Below are 26,500 nucleotides of genomic sequence, written 5' to 3' on the forward strand. Positions count from 1 at the left end.
TTTGTTCAATGCTACTTTTATTTCACAATAGTGATATATTTTGGAAGAGAGCACTAGCGACCACCCATGAATCTACCACCGATCAAAACCTAGGGTTAGAAATATCACTCACAAATTTTTTTTTTTTTGTTGCGCATGTAAGCCAGTTATTCTAGACGACCACATATACCATTAAAAAGGCTTATCAAGGAACAACTAATGCCCATTCAAATTGGATGAGATAGTGACCGTTCTATTCATCAAATCATTGCACATGGAGAATGTGTTAATCCTAGTATTTCTCATTAATGAACGGAACTAACCTGATTGAAACCCCAAGCTTAGTAGATAAAATTGATTGGAAGATAAATTGTTATTTAAATTTGGTCCAAAACACAAATGAAAGAAGAGAAAAACAAGAAGTTTTTGAAATGGTCCACTGAATCTTTTTGTTGAAGTCGTTCTCTATAGCTATTTTCTACCAGAGTGAGATATTGTGGCACTCAATTAATTGAAGAGTGCGAAGGCATAAATAGGGTAACGAAAATAATACAATTGTATGTAAATGGAAGCAAGGTAATGTAGACATTGAATAAAACTATGTGTATGTTACGTGATATACCTATAATCACCCCTCTAATCGGAGCGTGTCATTTGGCATAGGCAACCTCGCATCCGTGGTAGAAGAACCACAATCTATCTGGTATCAATCCACCTACGATGACATGCCACATGTTAAGAGAATCTCCTGAACACGCATCAGAACAAGATGTCATCATCAAGCAATTAGGATATAATTCTCTGCATAGCAATCAAGGAGGAGCTAGCTTTCTATACTTTACACATCCACGAGAGTAGGATGGACGTGGAAAGCACACTCCTAGCCTCTCCGCCCACAAATAGAGCAACATAATCCCAGTAAGACGTGGAAAGCACACTCCCAGCCTCTTCGTCCACAAATACAATAACAACCTTAGTTGTTTGCCAACTTAATGGGGTTAGCTACATGGATCCAAATAACACAACATAATACAGGTAAAGAGATTCGAACTGTAATCCTACTCCACTCTTTGCCTAAAACTCACATTTATTGCATCACTAACTTAGGTAGCTAAAATCCACCCGGAGCCTATCTTTGGTCCTCTCTTGTATCTATTATTGTCTAATTCTCCTTCCAAGTCATCAGCGTCCATGTAAGATGGATATGATCCATCTACTACATTACGCAAACGAGTTAGACCATAGGATATAGACAAGGTAAACTTTAATGCATAACGAAAATTATTGTTTCCGTTAAAGGATGATAAAGAAACACCACGAATATTGTAGAGTTAACGACTTAAGCACATGCATATCCGTGAAAATATCCTCTCCAATGCCAATCATACATTTTACGGCTGGGACAACTTATATACGCATTCCAACACCTGCCAATTGCATGTTCAAGTCGTCCAACCATTGAATAAGTACGAGATAAATGATTAGACACCCAAGTCATTAAAGATGAACAAGCGGAATCGTATATTGTCACACTTACGACTGCTCATTAAAATCTACGCACTCAAGAAATCATTGTTTCTTATTGATAAGTTTTTTGACGCTAATCAAACCAAGGAACTATACCTCGTGATTATGCATGGTTTTGGATGAAATCAGATCATAATAATATTTAGCTTTCAGTAGATATCATGGATGATCTTGATGGTATAAGATCCCTCTTTTTTTAGTGCTTAAAGCGGTGGCGTTAACCCGAAAGAAAATAAATAAACTGAGATGAAGCCTCTTAAAGAATTGCAGAAATGGTAAATGTACGAACTTTATTATTATTGAACTGTTCCAATATCTGCTATCAGGGCCATGAATGGAACTGTAAGAAGCAAATATAGAGAAGGGAAGAAACCCTTTTTTCATTTCTCAACTTTGACAGTAACCAGTTTCTCATCACCGGCTTTATTATGGACTTCCGTCTTCAGACTTGTAGGAGGTGGGGAATGGATACCATGGGCATGAACTGGAGGTTTGACCAATTTCGTTCCTCTCTCGACGTTGCTGCTGCTGTTTGGAGCATTCACGGGGCTGGAATCCATGTCGACATCATCTAGAAACTGAAACACGGCCTCCGATGAGCTCCTTCGATGGCGATTGAGCCTGGTAGACATCCTTACAACTCCTGCAGAAAGAAATCGTTGAAAATGGAGATCTGGGAAGGTGATAGCTAAAAGCTATGGACTGGTTGCAGACTTGCAGTGATGAACCTATTTGCCTTATATAAATATTTTTTAAGGTTCTGGACCTTCTGGTCGTCATAATTATTGTGAAATTAATGGACTTAATTGAGAAATTATGACCTGACTGAAACATGGTTTGACTTGGAGATGATTTTTTTTTTTTTTTTGGTAAGAGACCTGGAGATGATTATGATGCTAAATATGAAGCACTTGGACTACTTCTAGGGTCTGTTTGGAGAAGTGGAGTGTGAGGTACCAGTTCTTAGTGGATGGTTGAGAGTCCAAAAATGTCTCGTTTTCCCCTCTATCAACCCCCTCACAAACACATTCTAAGAAAACATTTTTCATGAAAAAATATAAGAAAGTGCTTCATCTTAAAAGAAATAATTTCTTTGTGGGTTTTTCTTCATTGTCTTTAGCAATAAATATACATTTGAGCGAGTTAAATTGTCGATATTGTCATCATAGTTATCGTGCTTATAACAGGGTTTTATTTATTTGTAATGCATATGTCATGGAATGCATCTACATCAAAAGTTAGTTGCTAATTTCAGAAATTATGGATTATGTACTATTGATTTTATTTTACAATAAGCAACAAATATAGTTCCACTGAACTACTAACTTAATCATTACATGGTATATTCCAGTAAGGGATAGTAAAGCTGCGAACACTACCATAATTCTTCGAATTACAAAATTGAGCAAAAAGCCATGAGTTCAAGGCTTGTGTTTGGTATGCATTTTTAATTGGTCAATTTTGCATTATGAAATGATAACAAAAGTTATGTGACAGACGTAAACTATATTCCAGAAGTGCATACAGAACACAACTTATATATTACTATATTTGATAATGTATTTAACTTGATTTTATTCTTCTAAGTGCAACTTTTATAATTCACACTAGGTCAAAGTCTCTCTAAACATGAGGAGTAGGGCACGCCTCCTCGCAATTGATTTTCTCAGTCTCTCTCTCTTTGAGAACCCTTCCCCTTCACAATAATCTAATCTTGTTGCTAAAAAAAAAAAAAAAAAAAAAAGACAATAATTTAATCTAGTGTATTAACGATCCCTTATGGAATATACGTGTTGCCCTTATACCTATTCATTGATACTATTTAAAGAGTGACATAAGATTTATCAATCGATAATATTTTTCATCCATAATTACCCAGCACTTGTGAATTGCTAAGAATGGAATTAGAAAAATAATAAAAATAAAAATGCCAAAGTGCAAGAGTTGCATGAGGGTTTCTCAATTAACACCATAAATTTCACAGTAAAAAACTCCTTTTAGCCTCCTAAAACTTCCCTGTTTAGAATCACGACAACCCAAACGGGCCTAAGATTGATCTATTCCAAGGAAAAAAGGTTGAGAAGGGGATGAATGGAAATGTCCTTCGTAGGAAATTGAAACTTGAATTCCTCAAGGTTAATTTGGTAAATTTGTTAAGGCTGCTCGAAGATTTTGATATTTTGAATATGGGTAGTTGTGGAATTTTGTTGGCAGTGCACTGCATTGTTCAGAATATAAAAGGAAATAATAAATACATTCAGTTTATGTTACATATGTAAATAAATATTATTAAAGAAGTCATTTAATGTGTAAGTTAATGCCTTAAGGGAGTCGTTATTTAATTTGGTGTAACTCTCTTTCCCACTTTGCACTTCTACACCGATGGAGCACTCTCTTCTCTGAAAACAGACTAACACAGTAACTCATCGTCATGGGCAACCCACGGATACATACAGAATAAATAAGAAAACATACACATACTCACACAATGCGTATGGCAAAGTTTGATCCCACGACCTCCTCCCTTGGGTGCCGGCTCCACAAGTTGAAGCTACCACTACTAGGCTATCCTAGTATTTGTCAAAATAGAAACATAAATTTTCTAACATCTTCATAAAAATGGATTTCAATTAGGTTCGTTTATTTAATTCCTTCTATATTAATTATCATATTTCTTATCCTTGGACTCAAACCCTATGTGGTGAGTGGTAATGAAGATCTAACGATTAAGAGGATTTTAGTATACATCCCACCTTTAGATGCTCAATGTCGCTCAATGCCTCATCGCGGAGGATTTTTGCATCCTTATCCTCTTTATATTGGCAGTTAACATTTATGACTTTTGTTGTATTCTATTGTTTTTTAGTGTTACTCATGTTCGGCAAAAAAAAAAAAATTTTATTTGTGAAGTTTCAACCTAAGTAGCAAAGGAAAATGATTTTCTCGATTTTTTTAGTGAGAGATTTGATAAGAATTATAATTTTGTTTCTTTCAGGGTTTTTTATCATATTTTTTTGATCTACCATCCTAGTGAGTGCTGCTACCAGTAGAAAACCTACTATCCGTTAGTAGGACCAATGACCACCTACTCACTTATCCACTCGCACATATATATGATAGATTGGATCCTACTTTCTATTATCCTAGTGAGTGCTGTGGCCAATAGAAAACCTACTAGCCGTTAGTAGGGCCAATGACCACCTATTGACTCATCCACTCGCACACACACACACACACACACACACACATATATATATATATATATGACAGATTGGAGCTTCAAGTGTCTCTTATTTCTACCTTAGAAAAAAAAAAGGGAAAGAGATAGGTATGTTGCCAATATCAAGTATGCCAACAGTTAGCACCAATAGAATCACATAATGAAGTATCATTCAGGAAATACATGAGAGTCATTTAAAAAAAAATGAAGAGAGAGATAGACACAATGTGTGGCAGCACACTTGATATCGGCAGCTTACCTAATATTTTCCCAACAAATAATTACAAGTTAAGCCCTAGAACGGGATGATTAACACATCAGCACAATGGAAGCCACGTAGTAAGAGATACTTCGTTTATCGGAAATGCATATTCCAATGGTCACCACGTGGCACTTATGACAAGTTAGCAGCAAGTGGATTCTGCCCAAAAAATAAAATGGGGCCCTCGAAAACTAGAAAGTCCACACTTTATTCGTCCCGTCCTTCTCGTTTCTTCCATCTCATTAGCTCATCGGGACATTTTATTAATATTTTCCTTCGCTCTCACACACCCGCTCCCACGTTGGCTTTAACCGCGACCGCAAACCCTGGGCCAGGGATTGGGTAGTTGCCGCGCTGCGCGTTTGTGTGTTTTGCAGAGGGAATCGAAACCCTAACCGTAATTCTAATTTTGCTTCTGGTTTTTCTCATCTCTTTCGATTTTCGTTAACAAAGGAAAAAACCTAGTTTCATATTCAAATCTGTTTAAACCCCAAATCTGCTTTCTATGTTCCTCTCAACTGAGAAGTTTTCGATTTGGAAGCGGTTTTCTTGAGGGTGGAGAGACCTAATTTAATGTCTTCAGATTCAACCATGGAAGATTTGGATTGAGGGGAATCACAGGTTGGTTTGTTCGGAGTTTCTCTTCCTCTCTGTCGTTCCCTTGGTCCCTCATGACGTTGCCAACGGTTGGAAACTGCTGGCTCAACCTTCTAATGGATTTCAATGTTGATTAATGCTTTTTGAGATGTGTCGAGTTCACGAATTTTATAGCTTCGATTGGATTTTATCGTTTAAATGTTTTTGACTTTTGTCCATCTATTTCTTTCTACGTATAGCAAGTTAATTATGTTTCTTGGTTCTGTCTGTTTATTTAAATTTCCAGAGAAGGGCTTTTGGATGGGAGAAGGGGAAGGAGCTGTTTGTTTAACAGTGTTAACTGATGGGGAGATGGCATTGTGTGATTCATCAAAAACTGAAGCGAAACGTGATAGTCAGTGGGTTGCAGATGCTAATGAATCAGATTCCCTGCCCAACAAGAAGCAAGCTAAAGAAAATTCAAATGATGACCTGAACTCGGAAATTCTGAATCCAAATGTTTCTCCAAAGGAGAATGCATCCAGCTGTCAGACCATCTCGAGCCAACCTGCGGAGTTGGCAAGGGATAACAATTTGGGAGGTGGTGACATTACATCTACCGAGAATTCGAGTATGGAGAGCACGAGTGACGAGGAGCATAGTAGAAATGACTCTGCTGTTGCTGTATCTACTTCCCAAGTTGCAATGGAGGAGCATAGTAGAAATGACTCTGCTGTTGCTGCCTCTACTTCCCAAGTTATAATGGAAGTTCCAAAAGCTACCAGTTCCACTGGGATTAGGAGAATAATATTCAAGTTCAGCAAGAGCAAGGAGGATTATGCACCATCTTCTTCAGCAGGTCAGGCTTTAGATAATGATCCCACTTATGGTGGAGCTCGGCAGTATAGTGGGATGAAGTTGGTTAATTCAAGTGCAGATATGTTAGTGGGTCCTCCAAGAAAAGTTTTATCTGAAGCGGGAAACATGCTTACATGTTCTCCTAAAACGAAGATGGAATTAAAATTGTCCAAGAAGGTTGTCATGAACAGCTATCCTACGAATGTTAAAAGGTTGTTATCAACTCGCATTATTGAAGGAGCTCGCGTGAAGTATATTTCCATTATTCATGAGGTAAATTTCAGTTCCTATGTGTTCTTGAAGGAGATTGCGTGAATTATATATTCACATATCTTGCCCTTTGCTGATTTATTAAGTTGTTTCTGATGCTTGTCAGAGAGAGCTTCTTGGCATTATAAAAGGTTCTGGATATTTGTGCGGTTGCCCACTGTGTAATTTTTCTGAGGTACGTCACCTTTTGTTTCTAGTGGTTCTATGGGAATCTGCCATGTTATTGGTGTGATGAATGATTGAATGGCTTTTGCAGGTTCTTAATGCTTACGAGTTTGAACAGCATGCTGGGTGCAGAACCAAACATCCAAATGATAACATATTCTTAGAGAATGGGAAGTCAATTCATAGTATTGTCCAAGAGCTGAGGCGTACACCACTCAACTTGTTGCATGAAGTGATTCAAAGTGTTGTTGGATCATCAATCAATGAGAAATTTTACCTGGTCTGGAAAGGTAATTCAAAATATTTTTGCCATTAGTTATTATTTGTTTGGAGTTATTCTAGAGGCAATGAATTTTTATTTGTTGCATCATGGTGGAAAGGGCTGGAATTTTGATTTATAATGTACGAAAAGTTGCATTTTTCGGATGTATACTGTATGGTAGATTGGTGGCTTCGTAGTATAGTGATGTGGAATGCTTAAATGTTCCTTGTCTAGTAGGGACATAATTGAGGGATATGAAATATTTTATGCTAAACATTTCAAAATAAACACTATTTTTTATTTTTTTTAGTAATGTGAAAAGTTCATGCATTTAAACTTGTTTTGACAATAGCATTCTCTTGTCCTCCAGAATCACTCCAGGCTGCAAATCTTCACGAAATCGGTGCAAAGTTTGAAATGGAAAGACAATCTCAACTGGAGCTTCTTGACCTGCCTAGTTCAATGGAAAGGTACGGCTGTTGATCATGTGGTCTCAACATTGCATGCTTCTCTTGAATGGTTCAATCCTTGTTTTCATGAAGGTGGTATGTTGGGTCTGGGGTGCTTGTAAGCTGTGACTTACAAGAGAAGTATTTAGCCCCATGTTATTTGGGTCCCAAGTTCCAACTAAGAGATTAAGTAGAATGAAAATCTAGTTCAAGAGAATGAAGGTTTCTATAAAGCTCCAAAAAGCTTTAGGATACAACACACTATCAGATCGTTAAAACATGCTTCTTTTTTCCCTCCATGATACATGCTATCTTTTGGGAGGGAACATCTATTTGTTAGTCATGGCATGTTATTGGGGCCCAGACCCAAGCCAAGGGGAACCAATTTCCAAAACCATCAAATTGCGAATTCTGTTGGGGGATGTTCAGTTGAATTCAATGAAGGACAAGAAATGTGCTCCACACTGCTTCTTGAAGTGACAATGGATAAGGAGATGACAAGTGGGTTGCCCCGTCTGCAGTGACCTATATAAGCAGACCTGGGGTAAAGCCAACTCATTGCAACTTCTTTTTTTGTGCTACTATGATTGGCTATTGGAGTTTGTGTCATCCTGAGAGGGGGGTTGTCAAACTTCCCTCAAACATATAGCAGCAGATTAGAAAACCGAAACAAGTGATAGACAATGAATGCTAGATTCCTCAATTATACACAAGACAGATGGAGAGAAGGGGATAAGGGGGGGATTTCTTCTCTCTTCAAGAACAGCTGAATTTTGTGTGTAGTTCTCCCCCTCCTTCTCCTTTATTTGGGAGCAAGAAAAGGTTCTTATGTCAACACTTGACACACCGGGTCCTTCTTTTTTGGGCTTAGTATGAGAGCAGAGCTCCAGGCAAGATTGTGATATCATGCCCTCAAGGTTGTCAAGGCATTGCCATGTTGGTGTCGCCTTGCGCCTTGACAACTATGCATGCTCTTGTCTGGGGCTGTGATGTTTGCTACATACATGATACATTACAAACCTTAAATTCTTGGGTGAATACTACTTGGGCTTTTTATCCTCCATCCGCATCTGGAATTTGACCTTTTAACTACTTTATGTAAAATTGAACTGAAGTGCCACTGTCAAGGTTCACTTCTGTGTCTACAGTTTGTTCTAACGTATTAATAGTTCCTTTTTTACTCGAAGTGCATGCTAGAGCTTGGTTGGGTTGTGCCAGCATTAAGTCTGCACAAGCAAAAATGCCTAGGAATAACAATTTGTTACAGGAGCTACAATCAAAGTAGTAAACTTCACTGACTCTTTGATTTGATTTTAGACTTTGATTTTGTTTTCTCTTGATTGAATCATTTCATTCATCATTTATAGTTTTTGCACATTGAAACTTTCAGCTGTCCTAGTGACACTGGTGAAGACAGCCTTGGCCTTTCTTCAAGATACTTGATGCCAGAATTTCCTGTCAAAGAGAAGGCCCATGTGAAGCAAAAGAGACCAAGAGGGTGGAAACATGGGGTTAAAAGGTTGGTATTCTTCTTTTGTTCTTCATCTCTCCCTGGACACCAGTTAAAGGTGTCCATGAAACTGGGACAGCAGTGAATCTGTGAACTGAATTTTCGGGCATTTTCCTTGCTCATTTGGAGCTGAAGCTTGAACATGAGATGGTGAGGCATTTTCCTGTATCGCATTGACCGCACCACCTCTATCTATGTCTTCCAAAATAGAAAGTTTGACACATGGAGAGGGAGGAAGATATGAGTGCTTACCAGCTGAAGTGGTCACATAGGCGAGGCTTCTGTTTAAGTAACTCTTTGGTCAACTATGCTTGGGAGGTTCAAAAAGATTATATTGCTTAGATTCTTGTAGGTCATTTACTTCTTTATATCCTGTAGGCTGAACTCAAACAGTTATAACTCAGTTGTGCGACGGAAGAAAACTGCTGGAGGTAGGGCTAAGAAAAGGTAAGTATTCTATTATTTCCTTTTATAACCAGCTTCACATTAGCTAATGAGATTTGGGATTGAACGGTTTTGTCAGAAGCTAGTTACATTTGTTCACAGGGATAATGATCTACACCGTTTACTTTTCATGCCAAATGGACTTCCAGATGGAGTAGAGCTGGCTTATTATGCCAAGGGACAGGTTGCTTGTTTGTGTATTTTTTTTAATATCTGGTTGATGCTGAGTAGTTTCTCTGGTTTATATTTACCATTTGAAATATATTAACTTAGGTCCCTTCATAACTTCTGCAGAGATTGCTTGAAGGCTATAAGCGAGGAATTGGCATAGTTTGTTGTTGCTGCAACAGTGAGGTAAGCTCAGCCACCCATTACAGGATAAAATCAATTACTGTTTTCTTTAAGGTATTTACAACATTCTTTTTATTGGATAAACAGATTAGCCCCTCACAGTTTGAAGCTCATGCTGGATGGGGTGCTAGGCGTCAACCGTGAGTAGCTTCTATTGAACTGTCTTGCTCAATAGTTGGATAATATTGTTTTTTTAACTAATGTTTGGTGTACTTACAGATACCGTCACATCTATACCTCAAATGGATTGTCACTTCACGATCTATCAATTTCATTGGCAAATGGACAGAGTCTTGCTGCTAGTGACAGTGATGATTTATGTACAGTATGTGGAGAAGGAGGGGGTTTGATCCTTTGTGATGGATGTCCTCGGGCATTTCATACAGGTATTCTGCATGAGTAATAAATATTTCTTTTCATGCATTCATCTCAATTGACTGCCATTGTAGTTATCCTGTTGTAGAGATGGCGGTTGCAGGTTATAAAATGATCTTGTACTTGTGTCTTTTATATAAGTGTAGTTGGTTGCGTAGATTACCTTTGCAGTCATTTACTTCTCATGGTGATGCCATTTGATTTGAATTGGTTACTGTCTGATTACTGGCAGTGTTGTCCATACATTTTTTTTTTTTTTTTTTTTTTTTTTTTGGGGGTGGGGGTGTTTGTCCTGTTGGTTAACTCGTTGCATTTTCTGTGTTTGTGCAGCTTGTTTGGAATTACAGTGCGTCCCGGAAAGTGATTGGCACTGCCCGTATTGCAAAGAAAAATTTGATTTTGGAAAAAATGCATCTATGGGGGAATCGTCCACTGTGAAGCCAATTACCATAAGGTTGACACGAGTTGTTAGAGCACCTGCAGCTGAAATTGGTGGCTGTGCTGTTTGCAGGTAGGCTGCCATCTCTAGCTAATTTTTCCTTTTCTTTTGTTTTTGTTTTTTTTGCATTCCCATCTCTAGCTAATAAATGGTATTGTGTTGATACTCTGACATGTTTTCAATTAAGAATGCTTTCTACTTTAATGGGTTTGACCTTCGGTTGATGTGTCCCACACAGGAATCTATTGGGCAAAAATTTGCCTTAATTGGTCAATCCATTAGTCTCGGCAATCCCTTAGAGGTTATTTTCATATTCCTCTTTCTGAACCCATAAAAGTCTTCTTATGACCCCCTGTAGATTATTATTGGATAGGAGAGACCCTGCTTGTTTAAATTGACCCATATCTGTTGGTGGCAATTTTTTGCAAGCAGTGTTTATATACTTATGAAAAAGAATCTTTGGCCTTTTTAGACGACTGTTATGTATCCAATTGCATCATGTATCTTATAGGAGTTGTCATAGCATGGATACATCAAGTTGGAGTTCACTTATTTTACTTAAGACCAAGGTTACCTCCACCTGGTCACGGATCGCATTTCCTGTCTTATTTGACTGCATATCCCCATGTGAAGATGTTTCCATCTGTTATTTTGGATTTACGATAAAGGGGAAGATTTTATTTTAATCTGATTTCAGCATTCCAACCAGTTATTTGGGGCATGAGTTTGGAGTTTTGAACCAGACCATATAGAATCTTGTACTCAAGTCACTTCTCCAACCTTCTGATCCAATTTTGTTTTTAAACACTGTCCACTGTCCATTATATTGATGTAGACAGGTCCTGGGCCAGAGATACAGCCACAGGAACCTAATGGGTCTGGTCCATATCTCTACTTTAGTGGACCAGAGCCGTGGACCTTTGGGCCAAACAACCTTGGCTGGGCCAGCCCATGCGGCTGGGTGTTACTGGTTCACTCAAAACCAGATCGTTTGGGCTGCTATAGCTCTCTTTTTCATTTTATTTTAGTACCTTCTATTTTCGTTGATGGCTAAGATCTTATTTAGCTTTTTGTACGATTCTCAATATTGCCTGTAAGAGACTTTCTATTTTCTGAGTAGCAGCAGTAGCTATATGTAATTGAAACCTTAGAGTTTCCACCTGATGATTTGATGAAGTTGATTATTGCTGGTTTCTACCAAACCCTGTGAGATGCTGTAAGGTGTGATGCCTTGGGGTGAGATGCTAAGGGCAGATTGAGAGAGTCGAACCAATCTATCCTATCCTCCTATCAAGCGTACCTTCTATTTCCTTGTCAACCTGCAATTACATTCATAAGAGAGACATCTGAAGGTGTTAATGTTCTTACTGAGACTGTTAGAGATTCTCTATCAAGTTCCAAATGAGAAGAGGTTCTGAAGATCAAGTTCCAACACTTGCGGTTCACTGTTCCTGGAGAATTCTGCAGAAACTGCAAGGACTTTAACTGCTGATTAGGCCATCCACTTCTGCCCAGATTTTGGCAGTAAACTAGCCCCCAAGGGACCTTTCTTTGATGGTAATTTCAGGACCATCCAATGGTTCCTTCTCCCTGTTGCAGGTAGTTACTAATTTTAAGTCTTAGTTTCTATTTCTGAGACACAGGGATATCTCAGTATCTAGTCGTTAAATTGGGCTGAGATTTTGAGGGATGGTTCCACCCTGTTAGACCTCCATTCGATTGGGGAGCATTAGGTCCATCTAATCCCTGTGACTACTGTTTCTGAAGGTTGTTTATTTTTTGGTTGTTTGATCTTGTTGGTTATGTCCATGCCCTGTGATAGGCTTTATATGGCTGCTGTTTGGATTTCTCTTTGGCTGGGATCATCCCAAGTCCTTTGCTGAGTTTGGTTAGGGCTGTAAGGGTTGGTATACCCTACTGCTCACCTACTGTTGCTGAGATTGATTTTTTCTGATTGCTTTTAATAGAGATCCTGCTTGGAGTTAGTCAGTTTGGTCAGTTATGACTTAGCTTTACATCATATATTTTCATGATATATAAAAGTGTTTGGTTAACTAAATTTGATTACTTGGATGAGGCATGTGATCCTAAGACGGTCATCACTGGAATTTCCAGTTTCTCTGTATCTTATAGGAGGAAGTTTATTCAACCTTCTTATGCAGACTCTATTTCTTCGTTAAAGTTTAGTTTTACTGTTTCTTTCAGGTCCTGATTTATTTTAGAAAAGAAACTTTAATTTCATTTGCTTGCGTGGTTTCAAACTTCTGCTTTTCTTTGAATGTTCCATTTTTAGGGCCCATGACTTCAGTGTTTCAAAGTTTGATGGGCGGACGGTCATACTCTGTGATCAAGTATGCATCTATTCACTTTGTTTGCATGCCCTCCCCCCCCCCCCTCCTCCCTCTTTTTTCTCCTGGGGTCCTCATCTTTTCCAATTTCTTTTTGTTTTCCTCAGTGTGAGAGGGAGTTTCATGTTGGGTGTCTGAGGGACCATGGGCTGTGTGATTTGAAAGTAAGTCTGGCAGCTTTCTACCATCTTGAGTAGTCAATGTGTGCAACTGAATATCTTAATGCTCAGCACATTCTTTGTGACAGGAACTTCCCAAGGACAAGTGGTTTTGCTGTGAGGACTGCAATAGGATCCATTTCACTTTACAGAACTTAATTCTTCGTGGAGCTGATATGGTTCCGACTTCAGTTTCAACCATGATAAAGAGGAAGCTAATAGGGAAAGGCCTAGTTGATTCAACTGAGAATAATGTGCAATGGCAACTCTTAAGTGGGAAAAGTGGCTTTCCAGATCATCGATTGTTGCTTTCCAAGGCCGCTGCAATCTTTAGAGTAAGTCTCTTCTGTTTTGTAAGTTTAAATGTTGTATGTAATTGTGCTTGAAGAATTGCAATACTGTTTGTCTATGAGGTTTGCCAGCCTTGGAAGACTTTTGTCGTGGTTGCTGTGCTAATTTAATTTTGTTTTAGAACAAAGGCCAGGCTACTTAAAAGATAAGGGCACTCCAACTGTTTGAGTTGACAAAACCATCCCCATGAAAAGAAAAAAAAGGAAAAAAAGGAAGGAAAAGAATCCCATTGCATAGCTTCCTTCTTTTTTTTGGGGTGGGGGGGGGTGGGTTACTGTTAGAAGTTGCTTGGTCGAACTAAAGGGAGAGAGACTGAGATACGACCAACTCTTTTTGCTCAGTCCCTTCCACTAACATCTCTTCTAATCGTGTTTGGTTCATGGTAATTGTAATTAATTCCTCCTTCGGAGGAGACAGATCGGAAGACAGGAGAAGATGGAATCCATAATGAATGTGGTTACATGGACTAATGAGTAGAACTACTGAGTCACGAGATGAGGGAAAGTTAACTAAGATGGTTTGTCCTGTTTCACTAAAGACCAGAGGCAGCACTTGTGAGAAATACGGTGCAAATGAAGGCTTTTTCAGCACTACACTGTGGCAAAAAACAGGTCTAAATTGAAGTTGTGAGATAAGCAAAAAAGGCTTCTAATTCAATGAAAGATATGGGCCTAGACTAGCACAAAACTTCTAATTTGATGAATATTTAAATAGTAATATGATCCCAAAAAATTACTAGCCATTCCAGATCAGATTCTCTAGCTATATTATGAAACATTGATATCTCTGATGTGAAAGCTAGCAACAGCTGGTAATCTGCTGACCATAAGATTGGATTTCCTTGATGAACAAATATCCAACTGGTCAGGGAAAAGAGGACTTCTTAATACCCAGCACTTGTGTAACAAATAGAAATTTAAGAGTGAAGATCCTATACAACTCGGCTTCCATATTAATAAAATCTAACCTATTTCACTTGCATTCTCTTTGGAAACCTTAACTGTTTTTCTAATTTTGCTCACTACCTGTTTTGCGATTGAGGTGGCAAGCAAATATGTGGCTAATGCTCCATAATCATTAAATTGAAACAAGAAATTTAACCCATCATCATGAAGGCGTCCTGGAGTGGTTGCTTCTAGTTGTCTTATCACAGTTCTGTAAGTTGAGTGTTCACATGGGTGTATTCTGAGTTAGTTGTCTTGGATATGTTTTAAACTCGGGACAAGGATCTATACCTCATTGTGTTTGAAAGGGCAATACTTCTCTGTTTAATGTGATTTTGTGCCATTTGAAAGCTTATTCAGTGCAGTTCCTGCAAGACAAAGATCTTTTGATTTCAATTGTTATGAGAAAGTATGGTTACTGGTTAGTTTATTGGGATGGTTTGATGCTGTAGTCCAGCTTCAATTTTGAACCATAATGTGATTAAGGGTTTATTATAGTTTCATTTTAGAGTTTCTACTTGGGAGGTAACTTACTTTCTTCTTACCTAGGGTTTTTTATTTATTTGTTTATTTATTTTTATTTTATCGAATCAAGTGATATTATTAGTGAAGAGATTGGAGTTGCAATTCTAAGGTTTTTTAGTTGATCGTTTCATTCTTGTGGGTTTATCTGATTGCAGGAACCCTAATATCAATAGCTGTCAAGGAGACTAGGTAACCCAAGGCGTTGGAGGGACACCTAGGCGTGCAATATTTGCCATATTGCAATGATAATTTTATATGATTATGCTTAAATGCAACTTAGAATCCATAATCCATATCAATACAAGATGATATAATTATGCCAGTAATGACCTAATGTGAGAAAACCAACATATGATAAACAAAGCATAGGATATTATATAAGCGTATCCATTAACATAAACTTGTGAATTGTAAAAGCTCTGATATAATTTAAGGCGTGCTATCACAAGGGCACAAGACGACGCCTAGGCATCCAAAATGATACCAAGGTGGTCGCCTTTCTTGCATCAAACAACGTGTGTTGTCATGGACCCAAAAAGGTTCTTGGATGCCAAGGCAGTTACTAGGTTTGACAACTATGCCTATATCACTTGAAAGTTAGGTAGTTCTTAGTAATATGTGATATATTTGGAACATTCATGTTAATAATGCTCATAGTTGTCACGAGGACGAGTCAACCCAAGGCATTGGAGGGGCACCTAGGTGACAACGGATCTGCCTAGGTATTGCCTAGGCACCCTAGGTGTGCAGTATATATCTATATTTAATATAGCAATGATAATTTTATATAGTATGCTTATATGCAACATAGAAGCCATATTAGTGCAATATGATATAATTATGTTAGGAATAATCTAATATGAGAAAACCAATATATAATAAACAAAGCACAAGCCATGTTCAAAGGAGGAGAAAGTGGAGAAAGTAAAGAATGAGTATATTAGAGCTGATTTGGGAGTTGCCCCAATCGACGGAAATCTCCGTGAAAGTCGGTTGAGGTGGTATGGTCATGTTTAAAGGAGGCTTGAGGATGCCCCAGTAAGGAGGAGTGATTTGATTCAGATTGAAGGAGTTCAAAGAACTATGGGCAGGCCTAAAATGACCATAGCAAAGTGGTGAGGAATGACATGCATAGTCTCGGTCTTCCCAAGTATGACCTTGGATAGAGCTTATTGGAAGGCAAGGTTCCATGTTGCCGACCCATGTAGCTAAGATTCTCCTGACTTCTTGGGGTGTGCCTCTTTCCTCTTACTCTCACATTTCTTTTCTCATCTCTCCCTTCCCTCAATTCTGTGTGGATTTTTTTTTAATGGATCCATGTAGCCAACCCCCTTAAGTTGAAATAAGGCTGAGTTTGTTGTTGTCGTGTAATAAACAAAGCATAGGGTATAATATAAGCATATTCGTAAAAAACAGACAATAAGTAGTATAATGTAAGCATATTCATCAAAAACAAACAATAAGTACAAATCAACATAAACTTGTGAAGTGCCAATGAGGCGTGTTGATGCCTTGGACCCAAGAAAGAACCTGAACGCCTAGGTGTCACCTTGACAACTATTATAATGCATACATCTGGCTTTTGCTGTTGTCGAGGAATAAGAACTTTTATGAGGTTTGTTTGTGTGCAAGAGCAGTAGAATGAGTATGAGATGTTCTACTGAAGATTACTCAAGTAAAAAACTAAGCCTTTTCATAACTAAATGGGTTGGTAGATGTTCTACTCATGATTGCAAAGAGATATATTTGTAATTGGTTGTAAATGTGCTGAATATGGTGAAAATTATAGATGGAATAAAGCCCTGTTATGCATGATATTGATTTAAACTTATTTTTCTTTTCTTTTTTGGTTGTACAGGATGGTTTTGACCCTATTGTATTATCTGGTCGTGATCTAGTACCTGCTATGGTCTATGGGTAAGTTTGTTGTTCATTTTGTTTGCTTCTCGTACTCTCTTCTTCAATGATATGGATTGTTTTGTTATATGTCTTCACAATTCTATTTTTTAGCAATTTGATTGTTTTAATGGTTTAACTGCCAATGACTGATAAGGGCTAAGCTCTCTAAATAGGAAACAAACACCCAACCCACAAGTACGACTATCAGATACTGTTATGCAGCAGTATAGAAGACCTAATAGCAACAGTATTAGTGGTTGGATCAGACCTAAAATTAATTCAACAGTAATGTCAAGGCAACAGTATTATACCCCCAGAAGTGATATCAACGGTAGGTTTCGGTTACAATATGATACCCTTGAATGATCTCCACCAACTAGTATCATAATATAGGTTACAAATGTAAGCCGAAAATAGAATCTAGTTACTATTTAAGCCAGCAGTAACAGCTGATGGAACCGATGGAACCACTGATGGAGCCACAGTTCTGTTGATCGAGTGTACTGGTATGCTCCTTATAACTTGAGAATCAACGGGAGTCGATGGCTGGATGTGGTGCAATTGCTTATGAAAGAAAATTAGAAACTGTAGAACAAAATAGTAATTTACAGTCTACAAGACAAACCAGCCATAGGATTTGGCCGAAACTACCATCGAAGGGGAAGACCAAAGAGGGTATTACACTCTCAAAGTTTGGGATGAAGCTGATGACCAAATTTGGAGTTATGGTGGCCTGAGACTTGCGTACAGTGCCACAGGGTGGATGAAAGCTTCAATATCAGTTTCTGTAGGTGGATCGATGGAGTACTCTTCAATAAATGAAACAGCAGCACAACAGGGCGAAGTTGTAGGCTTAATACCTCAATGTTGGGACTTGGTTTTAGATTTAACAAAATAGAAACTAGGAAGAAGAGGTTGGGAAAGAAAGAAGGGGGATATGACCATTCGTTATATTTTTTGTGTTAATGGTTATATATGTTTGTGTTGACTCCTCCTGATTTCTTACATCCTCTCTATTTGTTATATATTTTTTCAGGAGAAACATAGCTGGGCAAGAATTCGGGGGCATGTACTGTGTCATTCTGTGTGTAAAGTAAGTTTCTTCCCTGAAATAAAAGTTTCTCATTAGTTGTTTTCGATTTACTATAATGTTACTGATCTGATAATATGGTTGCTTGTGTGTTTGACATCTGCAGTTCAATAGTTGTATCTGCTGGAATTCTCAGAATTTTCGGTCAAAAGGTTGCAGAACTTCCTCTGGTAGCTACAAGTAAAGGAAACCGAGGAAAGGTAGGATTATGAACTTGTGTCCACTGTTGCTTTGCTAAGATTATCTCTGCCCAACCCTGGTCCCAAATAGTTGGACTGACCGTGTCTTAAAAGTATTTGACTGCTACCTAAACATACATATCCCAACACTCTCCCCCTTTCCTCTCTCTCCCCACACCCCTCCACCAAAAAAAAAAGGTTTCAGGGCTTTAAATTCATGAAGCATGGTTCTGTAATTATCTTGTGAAAATTTCTGTCCAGGTTGATTGGCATCAGTCACGTAACTGGTTCTGCAACTTGGATGAGGCTTATCTTGTCCAGCCAATACCTTGAAATTTCAGGTTATGTTTTCCTGAGGCCATGCAAATCTATCAGGACCAAGGCAAGGCCTCATTTGTGTTCAAATTTTATAATGGAATAAAAAGAAGTATTAAATTCTGAAGGAAAGGTGTGTGACGAATGGATTAGTTATGCACTGGTTTATGGTTAGATCTTCATGATGACCATGACATGGAGAATAATCTTTTTTCCGATTGTTAGCATAGGTTGACAAGTTTCTTGAGGGGCAAGGATATAACTTGGTGTAAACTATTTGATGCTTGACCTAGTTAGGATGAAGTGGTCCCCAGTTTGGGAGTAGGGAGATCTGCGCATCTTAATATGCGCAATTAACAGGCAAGGAACAAGAAAATTTTGTTTATATCTGGTTAGTTGATTTGTTGGCGTGGAACTGCAACCACCTACGGTGAAATGATGGATTTCCATGTGATGGAGAACTTAGTTTGTCGGAAGATTAGGTTCTGTGAAATTTTTAGTGGAAGGTTCAGTCGAATAGAAATCTTGCTTGGATCCTTAGTTAACTCCTCAAAGGGAACACTTGCAATATATAAGAAATGGACTATGTGGAGAGTCCTATGTGTACGACCTCCCCCTACCCCCTCCTCCCACCAAGTTGGAAACACATTTATGAATGTATTCGGAGGACGTTGAAACCTTGCTGTCTCAGAGACTGGGGATGGTCATGCTTCTGTCTTGTATTTTACTTTAATTGGTTAACTTGAGTAGCGGACAATGAGCAATCAAGAAAGCCCTCGCAGTAGGTGGATGCTTTCCTCCTCTTTGCGCTATTTGTAATGCAGCAGCATTTTGCTTCCCCCCCCCCTCTATTAATTAGTTAGATAAATTTGCAGATCTCAAAAAAAAAAAAAAAAAAAAAAAGTTTTTTTACAATTATGCACAGCACTATAGATTTTTTGGGCAGAATAATATGAAGTTGAAAACCTAGAGGTGTATCATGTGGGATTTACTAAGACAGTTTCGCTTTCTTGTAGGGTTATTTCCAAGCATTGTTTGCTTGCATAGAGAGTTTGCTGTGTTCCTTAAATGTGGAAAACCTTGTACTACCTGCTGCTGAGGATGCCGAATCAATTTGGACTAATAAATTAGGCTTTAGAAAGATGACTGAGGAGCAAGTAAGAATATTCTCAGTATTTTGAAGATCTCTGCATGAACTTACTATTGTAGCTGTTGCACATTATGTTCAGGTACTAATAGTGATACTATGTGCAGTTATTGAAGTATACAACAGATTTCCAGGTGATGAATTTCCTAGGGACTTCAATGTTAGAGAAGGAGGTGTCCCGGGTTACAGATTGACAGCTTCGCTTATATCATTTGGAGTTTCAGTCAGGTTTGGTTGGAATTGGATTTCTCATTTTTTTAATTTTTTTTATTACATTGCTCTTTTTTTGCTGCTATTTTGTTTGTAGGCAGCCCAAGTAATTTGTTTTAGAGAAATTGTTGTAATGAAAGAAAGAGTGAAAGATAAGTGAGAAGAAGGATAAATGAAATTCGGAGTCAAAAAGAGATGCTTGTACATAAACTGAGACGGGAGAAACCAATATCAGTGCATGCAGACATTTTATCATGCATGCATTCAATGCCCTGTAGAATTTAATTGTTGTATTGCAGCCATGCCAACTCCTTTTAGATTTGTATTCTGGCCAGGATTCCCCGCTCACTATGTGTTGTTGTGGCGATGCCCTTCGAAGATGAGTTTTCCATCACCCACGGTGAAGTGAGAATCTGTTCACTGACACTCAGATTGGACTATGGAGTAACTCATGGCATTTAAAGAGAAGGGGTTTGCTGCCAGGCTGTGTGGTCCTTGTGCCAGCACAAAGGCCAATGGGAGTGTGTACGGGCATCCAGGTGGAGGGTACAGTGGATGTCCGATTAGTTGATTTGTATTGGCTATGACGGATACTGGTGGATGACCCACTGGTGGTTGTGTTGCTGGTGTTGTGGTAGGGGTGTTGCAACGCAGCCCCTCTTGCTCTCGTTGAAACACCCCTACCCAGTCCTTGCATTCACTCCCCTGCCTCCATCTTCTCGACTGGCTCTGGTTTCCTTTTCTTTTTACAAATCACATGACCGTTCAATGCGTCTATCGTGCGGGCACTTTAACAGTTTTTATGGGATCGGTTGGATCGGCCGATTTGGATCATGTCTCGATTACCGGATCCATCTAACTCTGCTTAGCTCGGTCATAATCAGGATCAAATTCATCCGATTCCATTTCTTGTAATCCCCCTTCTACCCATGTGGGTTCTCTCTCTCTCTCTCTCTCTCTCCCCTAACCTTGAGGCCTTCTTGATGAAATTTTCACCCAAAAAAAAATAGCCTTGATGAAATCAATTTTATACATTGTGATTTCAACACAGCGGCGTGAGAAACCCATTCCCTTTCTCATAAAAGGGAGATTATAATGGGTTTATACATAAGGGGAGGGGATCTCCAAGATAATCACCACACAGAACCCTTCTTAGCCATCCCATGGGAGGACATTTGGTAAAGGGGAGGGGGAGGGGGACAGAGAGAGCGACGGAAAGTGTTAGAAACAGGAAAAATAAGTTTTCTTTGAACGAGCGATCGTAATCATCAATGACCATAATTATATGCCAACTATCTCCGAATGATCGAAAATACTCCCTGTTCCACCATATCTTGTGGGAGTGATTATTGTTTATCGCGAGTGTGGTGGTGCGGTGAGTATTGGATGGTGGAGATGACATCGGGGTACATGTCGATGTCATCTCGGCCATCCGATGTTCGCCGCACTCACGGCAGAGGATGTTTTATACCGTCCAAAAAACTTAGATAAAGGGAGAACCCTACCCTGATATCATCTTCACCATCCAATGCTCGCCGCACCACCGCACTCACGGCAGAGGATGTTTTATACCGTCCAAAAACTTAGATAAAGGGAGAACCCTTTTAGTGTGGATGAAGGAAAACTCAATCCAAAAAAATAAGTCGGTGTTTTTTTTTTTCTTTCTAAACAATGATAATAATAATGGAACATGATGGAAAGAAATTAAGGTAAATATTGTTGAGGAATGCTGGCACTATCAATTGTTGGCTTTCGGAAGTGTGTGATATTGAGTTCGACTCCTCTTATCTCTCTGGGTCACTCACAAGGGGTATTTAATGATTTTCACTGCTTTCAATGAAAGTTGAATGATTCCCATCCTAGTATGTGTATTTTATGAATTGCCCTATCCATTCTCAATCTCTGTAAAAGTCATTTTAGAAACCGATGTACAAAAGCAAAAGGAGTGCGGATCAAGTCATTCTCGTACGGTGTTTGATTTACACATGGACTCTATTTAATCTCTCTCTTCTTTTAATTGGTTTTTATTCTGAGTAGAGTCCATGTGTAAATCAAACACCGCACGAGAATGATTCTCGTACGAGGACTCCAATTTGTTTTTTTTTTTTTTTTAGGCCAAAGATGCAAGGAGTCGGAATGTTTTTTTTTTTTTTTTATGTTATTGTGGGATGGTGATAAGAGATCTTGTTAGATCAAACACCAAGAAATACAAAAAATAAAGAGACAATAGATATGCACGACACAGAGATTTAATGAGGTTCACACACCAGGGTGGTGTGCTATGTCCTCGAGCGAAGAAGATGTTTCACTATGCAGAATAGAGATTACACCTAGCGGTGAGAAATCTCGTCTTGAAACCCTAGCTCGAAAAACCCCCAAAATACAATGACTTTCTCAACAAGCAACAATATATTATATATACTCCAAGTCATGGGTAGACCCATCGGGTCGCGGTCGATCTAGTCAAACCATATTAGGGGGCTCCGCCCCCGCACCCCCATATGAGATCAGTGATGGGCTTCGGGCTTGGGCCTATTAGCCCAACCCCTCTACTTCCATCACATATCTCATAAAACTTTCCATTCGGGTCATCAGCAAAATATGTCGGATCGGGTCAATCTTAAAAACGGATCATGAATTCAAGACAAACTTAACAAATCTCTACCTTGGCTTGAATTTTCCTCCAACAAACAAACAAATAGCTACTATCTTCATCTTCTCTAATGGCCCTCCAAAGGGCTGAACTCAAACACAACAAACACCAAGCAAGTTCAAGCAATGCTTGAACTTACCAACACACAAAGGCTTAGTCAACATATCAGCTGGTTTGTCTTCAGTACCAATCTTCAACACTTGAATATTACCTTGAGCAATTATCTCTTTTATGAATTGATACCAAACATCAATGTGCTTTGTCCTCTCATGATACATTGATCTTTAGTAAGTGAATAGCACCCTGGCTATCACAATGGACAACAATCACCCCATGATCCATGACTTTGTCCTCTCATGATACATTGATCTTTAGTAAGTGAATAGCACCCTGGCTATCACAATGGACAACAATCACCCCATGATCCATTATGAGTTCTCCCAACAAATCTCTAAGCCAAATAGCTTCTTTAATTGCCTCAGTCACTGCCATATACTCTGCTTCAGTAGTAGATAATGCAACTGTAGCCTGTAAAGTAGCTTTCCAACTAACCGTACTTCCTCTAAGAGTAAATACATTGCCTGTGAGTGACCTCCTCTTGTCAAGATCACCTGCATAATCTGAATCAACATAACCAGATAAATTATCACTATTCCTCCCAAACTCCAAACAAACTCCAGAGGTACCTTTCAAGTACCTAAGTATCCACTTCACTGCTTACCAATGAGCTTTACCTGGACATGACAAATATCTGCTCGCCACACTAACAGCTTGTGAAATTTCAAGATGAGTATAAACCATAGCATACACGATGGAGCCAACTGCACTAGAGTATGGAACACGTGACATGTCACACTCACACCCTGTTCACACTGAACCGGGCCAGTGACCGGGTTAACACCGGTTAATCCAAACCTGTCAGGATCATCTGATACTGTATTCTACCACAGCATACGCACAACTAATAAAAACTTATCAGATCAGCGGAAGACTAAGTTTTACCTGTGAATATTCCCATAATACTTGATACCGGAATTGTGATACAATAGTTATATACATGTGGGCCCGAAGGCATGATATTTACACAATAAAAATACAATTCACATATCAAGTACATAAAGGAAACCATCAAAATAATCAGAGTACACAGCTCGGCTCCGTATCAAAGGCTAGAGCTCAGCTCGGCATCATAACTGCGGTCCCCCAGCACAACTCTCGCACGAGCAGTCAGTGCCATGCTCTAACTCCTCAGGGGCCCACCAGTCCTCTTCAGGGAACTCGACTGTGGGACCCACCCCATGCTCCTCAGATGTATGACCTGTAAAATTATCTAAAAAGGGGGTACTCGTGGGATGAGCTCACTAGCTCAGTAAGTGGTAAGATGGACCACACAGCAGTCTACACATCAAAACACAATCATATGCACTACATGCCATGCATTACATTTTAAATCACATCCACCTAAGCAACATTACTAAGTCTTCGGTTTAGTGCTACTACAGCCTCAGTGCGCGTATACTCCGGGTACGAGCCGCGAACTCCATCCCGCGATACGCCCATAGGGCTATCGGAGAAGGCCCACCGTGAGTACTCAGAAAAGTAAAAACATGCCGACCACCGACTCTCAATAGAAATGTAAATGACTGAAATTTAAAGGTGCTGACTCCCACAATTTAAAAGCAGTACGATTAACCCTCTTGAATATACCACCGGGGTTGCCAACTGTCCTAATGACCAGCCAAGCGTTATGTCTAACCGCCATAGTGACCCGACAACCGCGACCACTGCTTCCCCCCAAATGGTAACCCAACACCTCAACCCCTGTTGGAAAGGGTCGTAGCACGGGATGGTGAAAATCCTAAACTGCATGCTCCTATATGACAATAGTACGATTGCATAGTGCCACCGCGTCCCATACCACGGGCCACCAATGCATTCGTGTCCAAGCCGACTACGGCATCTAGTCTATTAATGCAATATGCACAATGATGTCACATTCATCACATAAGCATCTCATCACTTGGCATTTAGAAAGTAACATAACACATGCATAACAATGTGAGGATGACTAATCTACATATCATATTCATGATGGCATGACTAGACTAAATACATTTAAATGAATGCCAAACAATGCCTTGAAACTAGACTAAATACATTTAAATGAATGCCAAACAATCCTAAGGCCAAACGTCATCTCCCCACTTACCTGTAGTGTACAAGGATTCCCGTTCGGTACGGGTGAGATCCGGTACGAAACGTGTAGGATTTGGTGAACCTAACATGATTGAGCGGGGTTAGTACTTCACCATTTTGGATCAAACTTAACAAGATCCGATGACAAAATCATGTTTAGAACATTAAAAGAAGGTCGCACGTCCGATTTGGGTCCAATCGGACATAAGAATCACATTCGGGACCTCACAGGTGGGTCAGACAGCCCACCTGTCTGGCCCACCGGTCTGGATTGGCGGGCAAGTTGGCCCACCGGTTGGGCCATGGGGCCCTGGACCGGCGGGCAGGGTGGCCCGTCGGTCTGGCCCACCGGTTGTGCCCGAAGGCCCTGCCCTCTCAGGAGGGTGCCCACAGGCGGGCCAGATGGCCCACCGGTCTTGTCCACCGGTCTTGGCGGGAAAACTGTTGTTTCTTCTCAACTTCCTCCATTCTTTGGGGATTCAAATGGGGGTTTTTCCCAACCCATTCTTCACACATTCAAAGTCTTATAGGATGGTTCTAACCTAGATCTATGTTAGATTCAAGTGATGGGAAACCATCTTACCTTCTTTGCTCAATAACACCTTCAAACCCTCAAAATCACTTCAAACCCACAATGCTTCTCCCACCTTGTCAATACCTCTTCAAATCCTTCAAGATCAACACATAAATCATCTATTAAACCTTAGATTCATCATTTCAAAGGGGATTTACAAGATCTCAAGAAACCCTACTCGAATCAAGGGTTTTTTACTTGGGTGTGGTGGATGTTTAATGAACCCAACTTTGCTTACCTCTAAATGTAGATCTAGTGTTGAAGATCACTCTTCCGGCACCGGAATGGGAAGATCAAGCTTCGGCGCTGCTGAAATCCTTCTCTTCTTCCTCTTCCTTCTATTCTCTTCTTCTTTCCTTTCCTTTCTCTCTCCTCTTTACTATCCTCACCAACGTACGAGTGTCATAAATGAAAAGAAAAGAAAATCATAAATGCTATATATATATACTTCCTAAATAACTAAATAGTTCACATGGATGGGTCACTCAGGTGGGTGGGTGCGCCTATCTGTCCGCCCACCTGTTCGCCCACCTGAGGGCCAAAACTTGGAATTTTGACAGAGTTCGGGCATCGGCGCGAACCCCACCCTTGGTATACGATGTAATATATGTATACACCTTAAAATACGGCTACATACCTGCTTTATCATTACATGGCCTTATAATAGGTGCATGTACATTGCTTGGGTACCCCCGTCTCTTCTGGCACTGGCTCGGACTTGTTGGGCCAGCCGGTGTTTAAGGTCACCCTTGCCATCATAGTCCATAAGGAGCCCGCTCTAACTCTCTCCGGTTCGGGTCCTGCATAGTTAAACTGGGTCAACCGAGTAATCAGACCGAGTTTAAGAAGTAGGGTATTACATGACATGTACTCCACCTCTTTATCTGTCTTAGGTGATAGAGCAGCTGAAAGTCTAAAATGAGATGCAAGAGGAATACTTACAGGTTTGGCATCTTTCATACCAAAATGATTCAATACCTTCTCAGTGTACTTCTGTTGAGATAGCCACAGCTTCCCTGCTTTTCTATCCCTCTTGATCTCCATTCCAAGAATCTTTCTTCCTGCCACCAAATATTTCATCTCAAATTCATAACTTAATTGTTCCTTCAACCTGTTGACGTTATTCCTATCTTTTGTTGCAATCAACTTATCATCAACATAAAGTAATAAATATATGAATGACCCATCAGAGAGCTTTCTAAAATAAACACAGCAGTCATATTG

General features: G+C 39.5%; 1 protein-coding gene across 1 annotated transcript; it reads left to right on the forward strand.

Moving 5' to 3' along the window:
* The first annotated feature begins 5,265 nt into the window (after positions 1-5,265).
* LOC122087427 lies at positions 5,266-20,108 on the forward strand. The gene is made up of 20 exons (XM_042656562.1): positions 5,266-5,609; positions 5,872-6,695; positions 6,799-6,867; positions 6,949-7,147; positions 7,490-7,589; positions 8,959-9,087; positions 9,457-9,525; positions 9,625-9,706; positions 9,817-9,876; positions 9,961-10,013; positions 10,093-10,259; positions 10,579-10,759; positions 12,981-13,038; positions 13,143-13,199; positions 13,283-13,528; positions 16,872-16,930; positions 17,949-18,005; positions 18,109-18,202; positions 19,513-19,653; positions 19,751-20,108. Exons 2-20 carry the CDS (start codon positions 5,886-5,888, stop codon positions 19,835-19,837), a joined length of 2,718 nt encoding a protein of 905 aa, XP_042512496.1. The 5' UTR covers positions 5,266-5,609; positions 5,872-5,885; the 3' UTR covers positions 19,838-20,108.
* The last annotated feature ends 6,392 nt before the right edge of the window (positions 20,109-26,500 follow it).

Source organism: Macadamia integrifolia, chromosome 8 (assembly GCF_013358625.1).
Source record: "Macadamia integrifolia cultivar HAES 741 chromosome 8, SCU_Mint_v3, whole genome shotgun sequence".
Taxonomy (NCBI): Eukaryota; Viridiplantae; Streptophyta; class Magnoliopsida; order Proteales; family Proteaceae; genus Macadamia; species Macadamia integrifolia.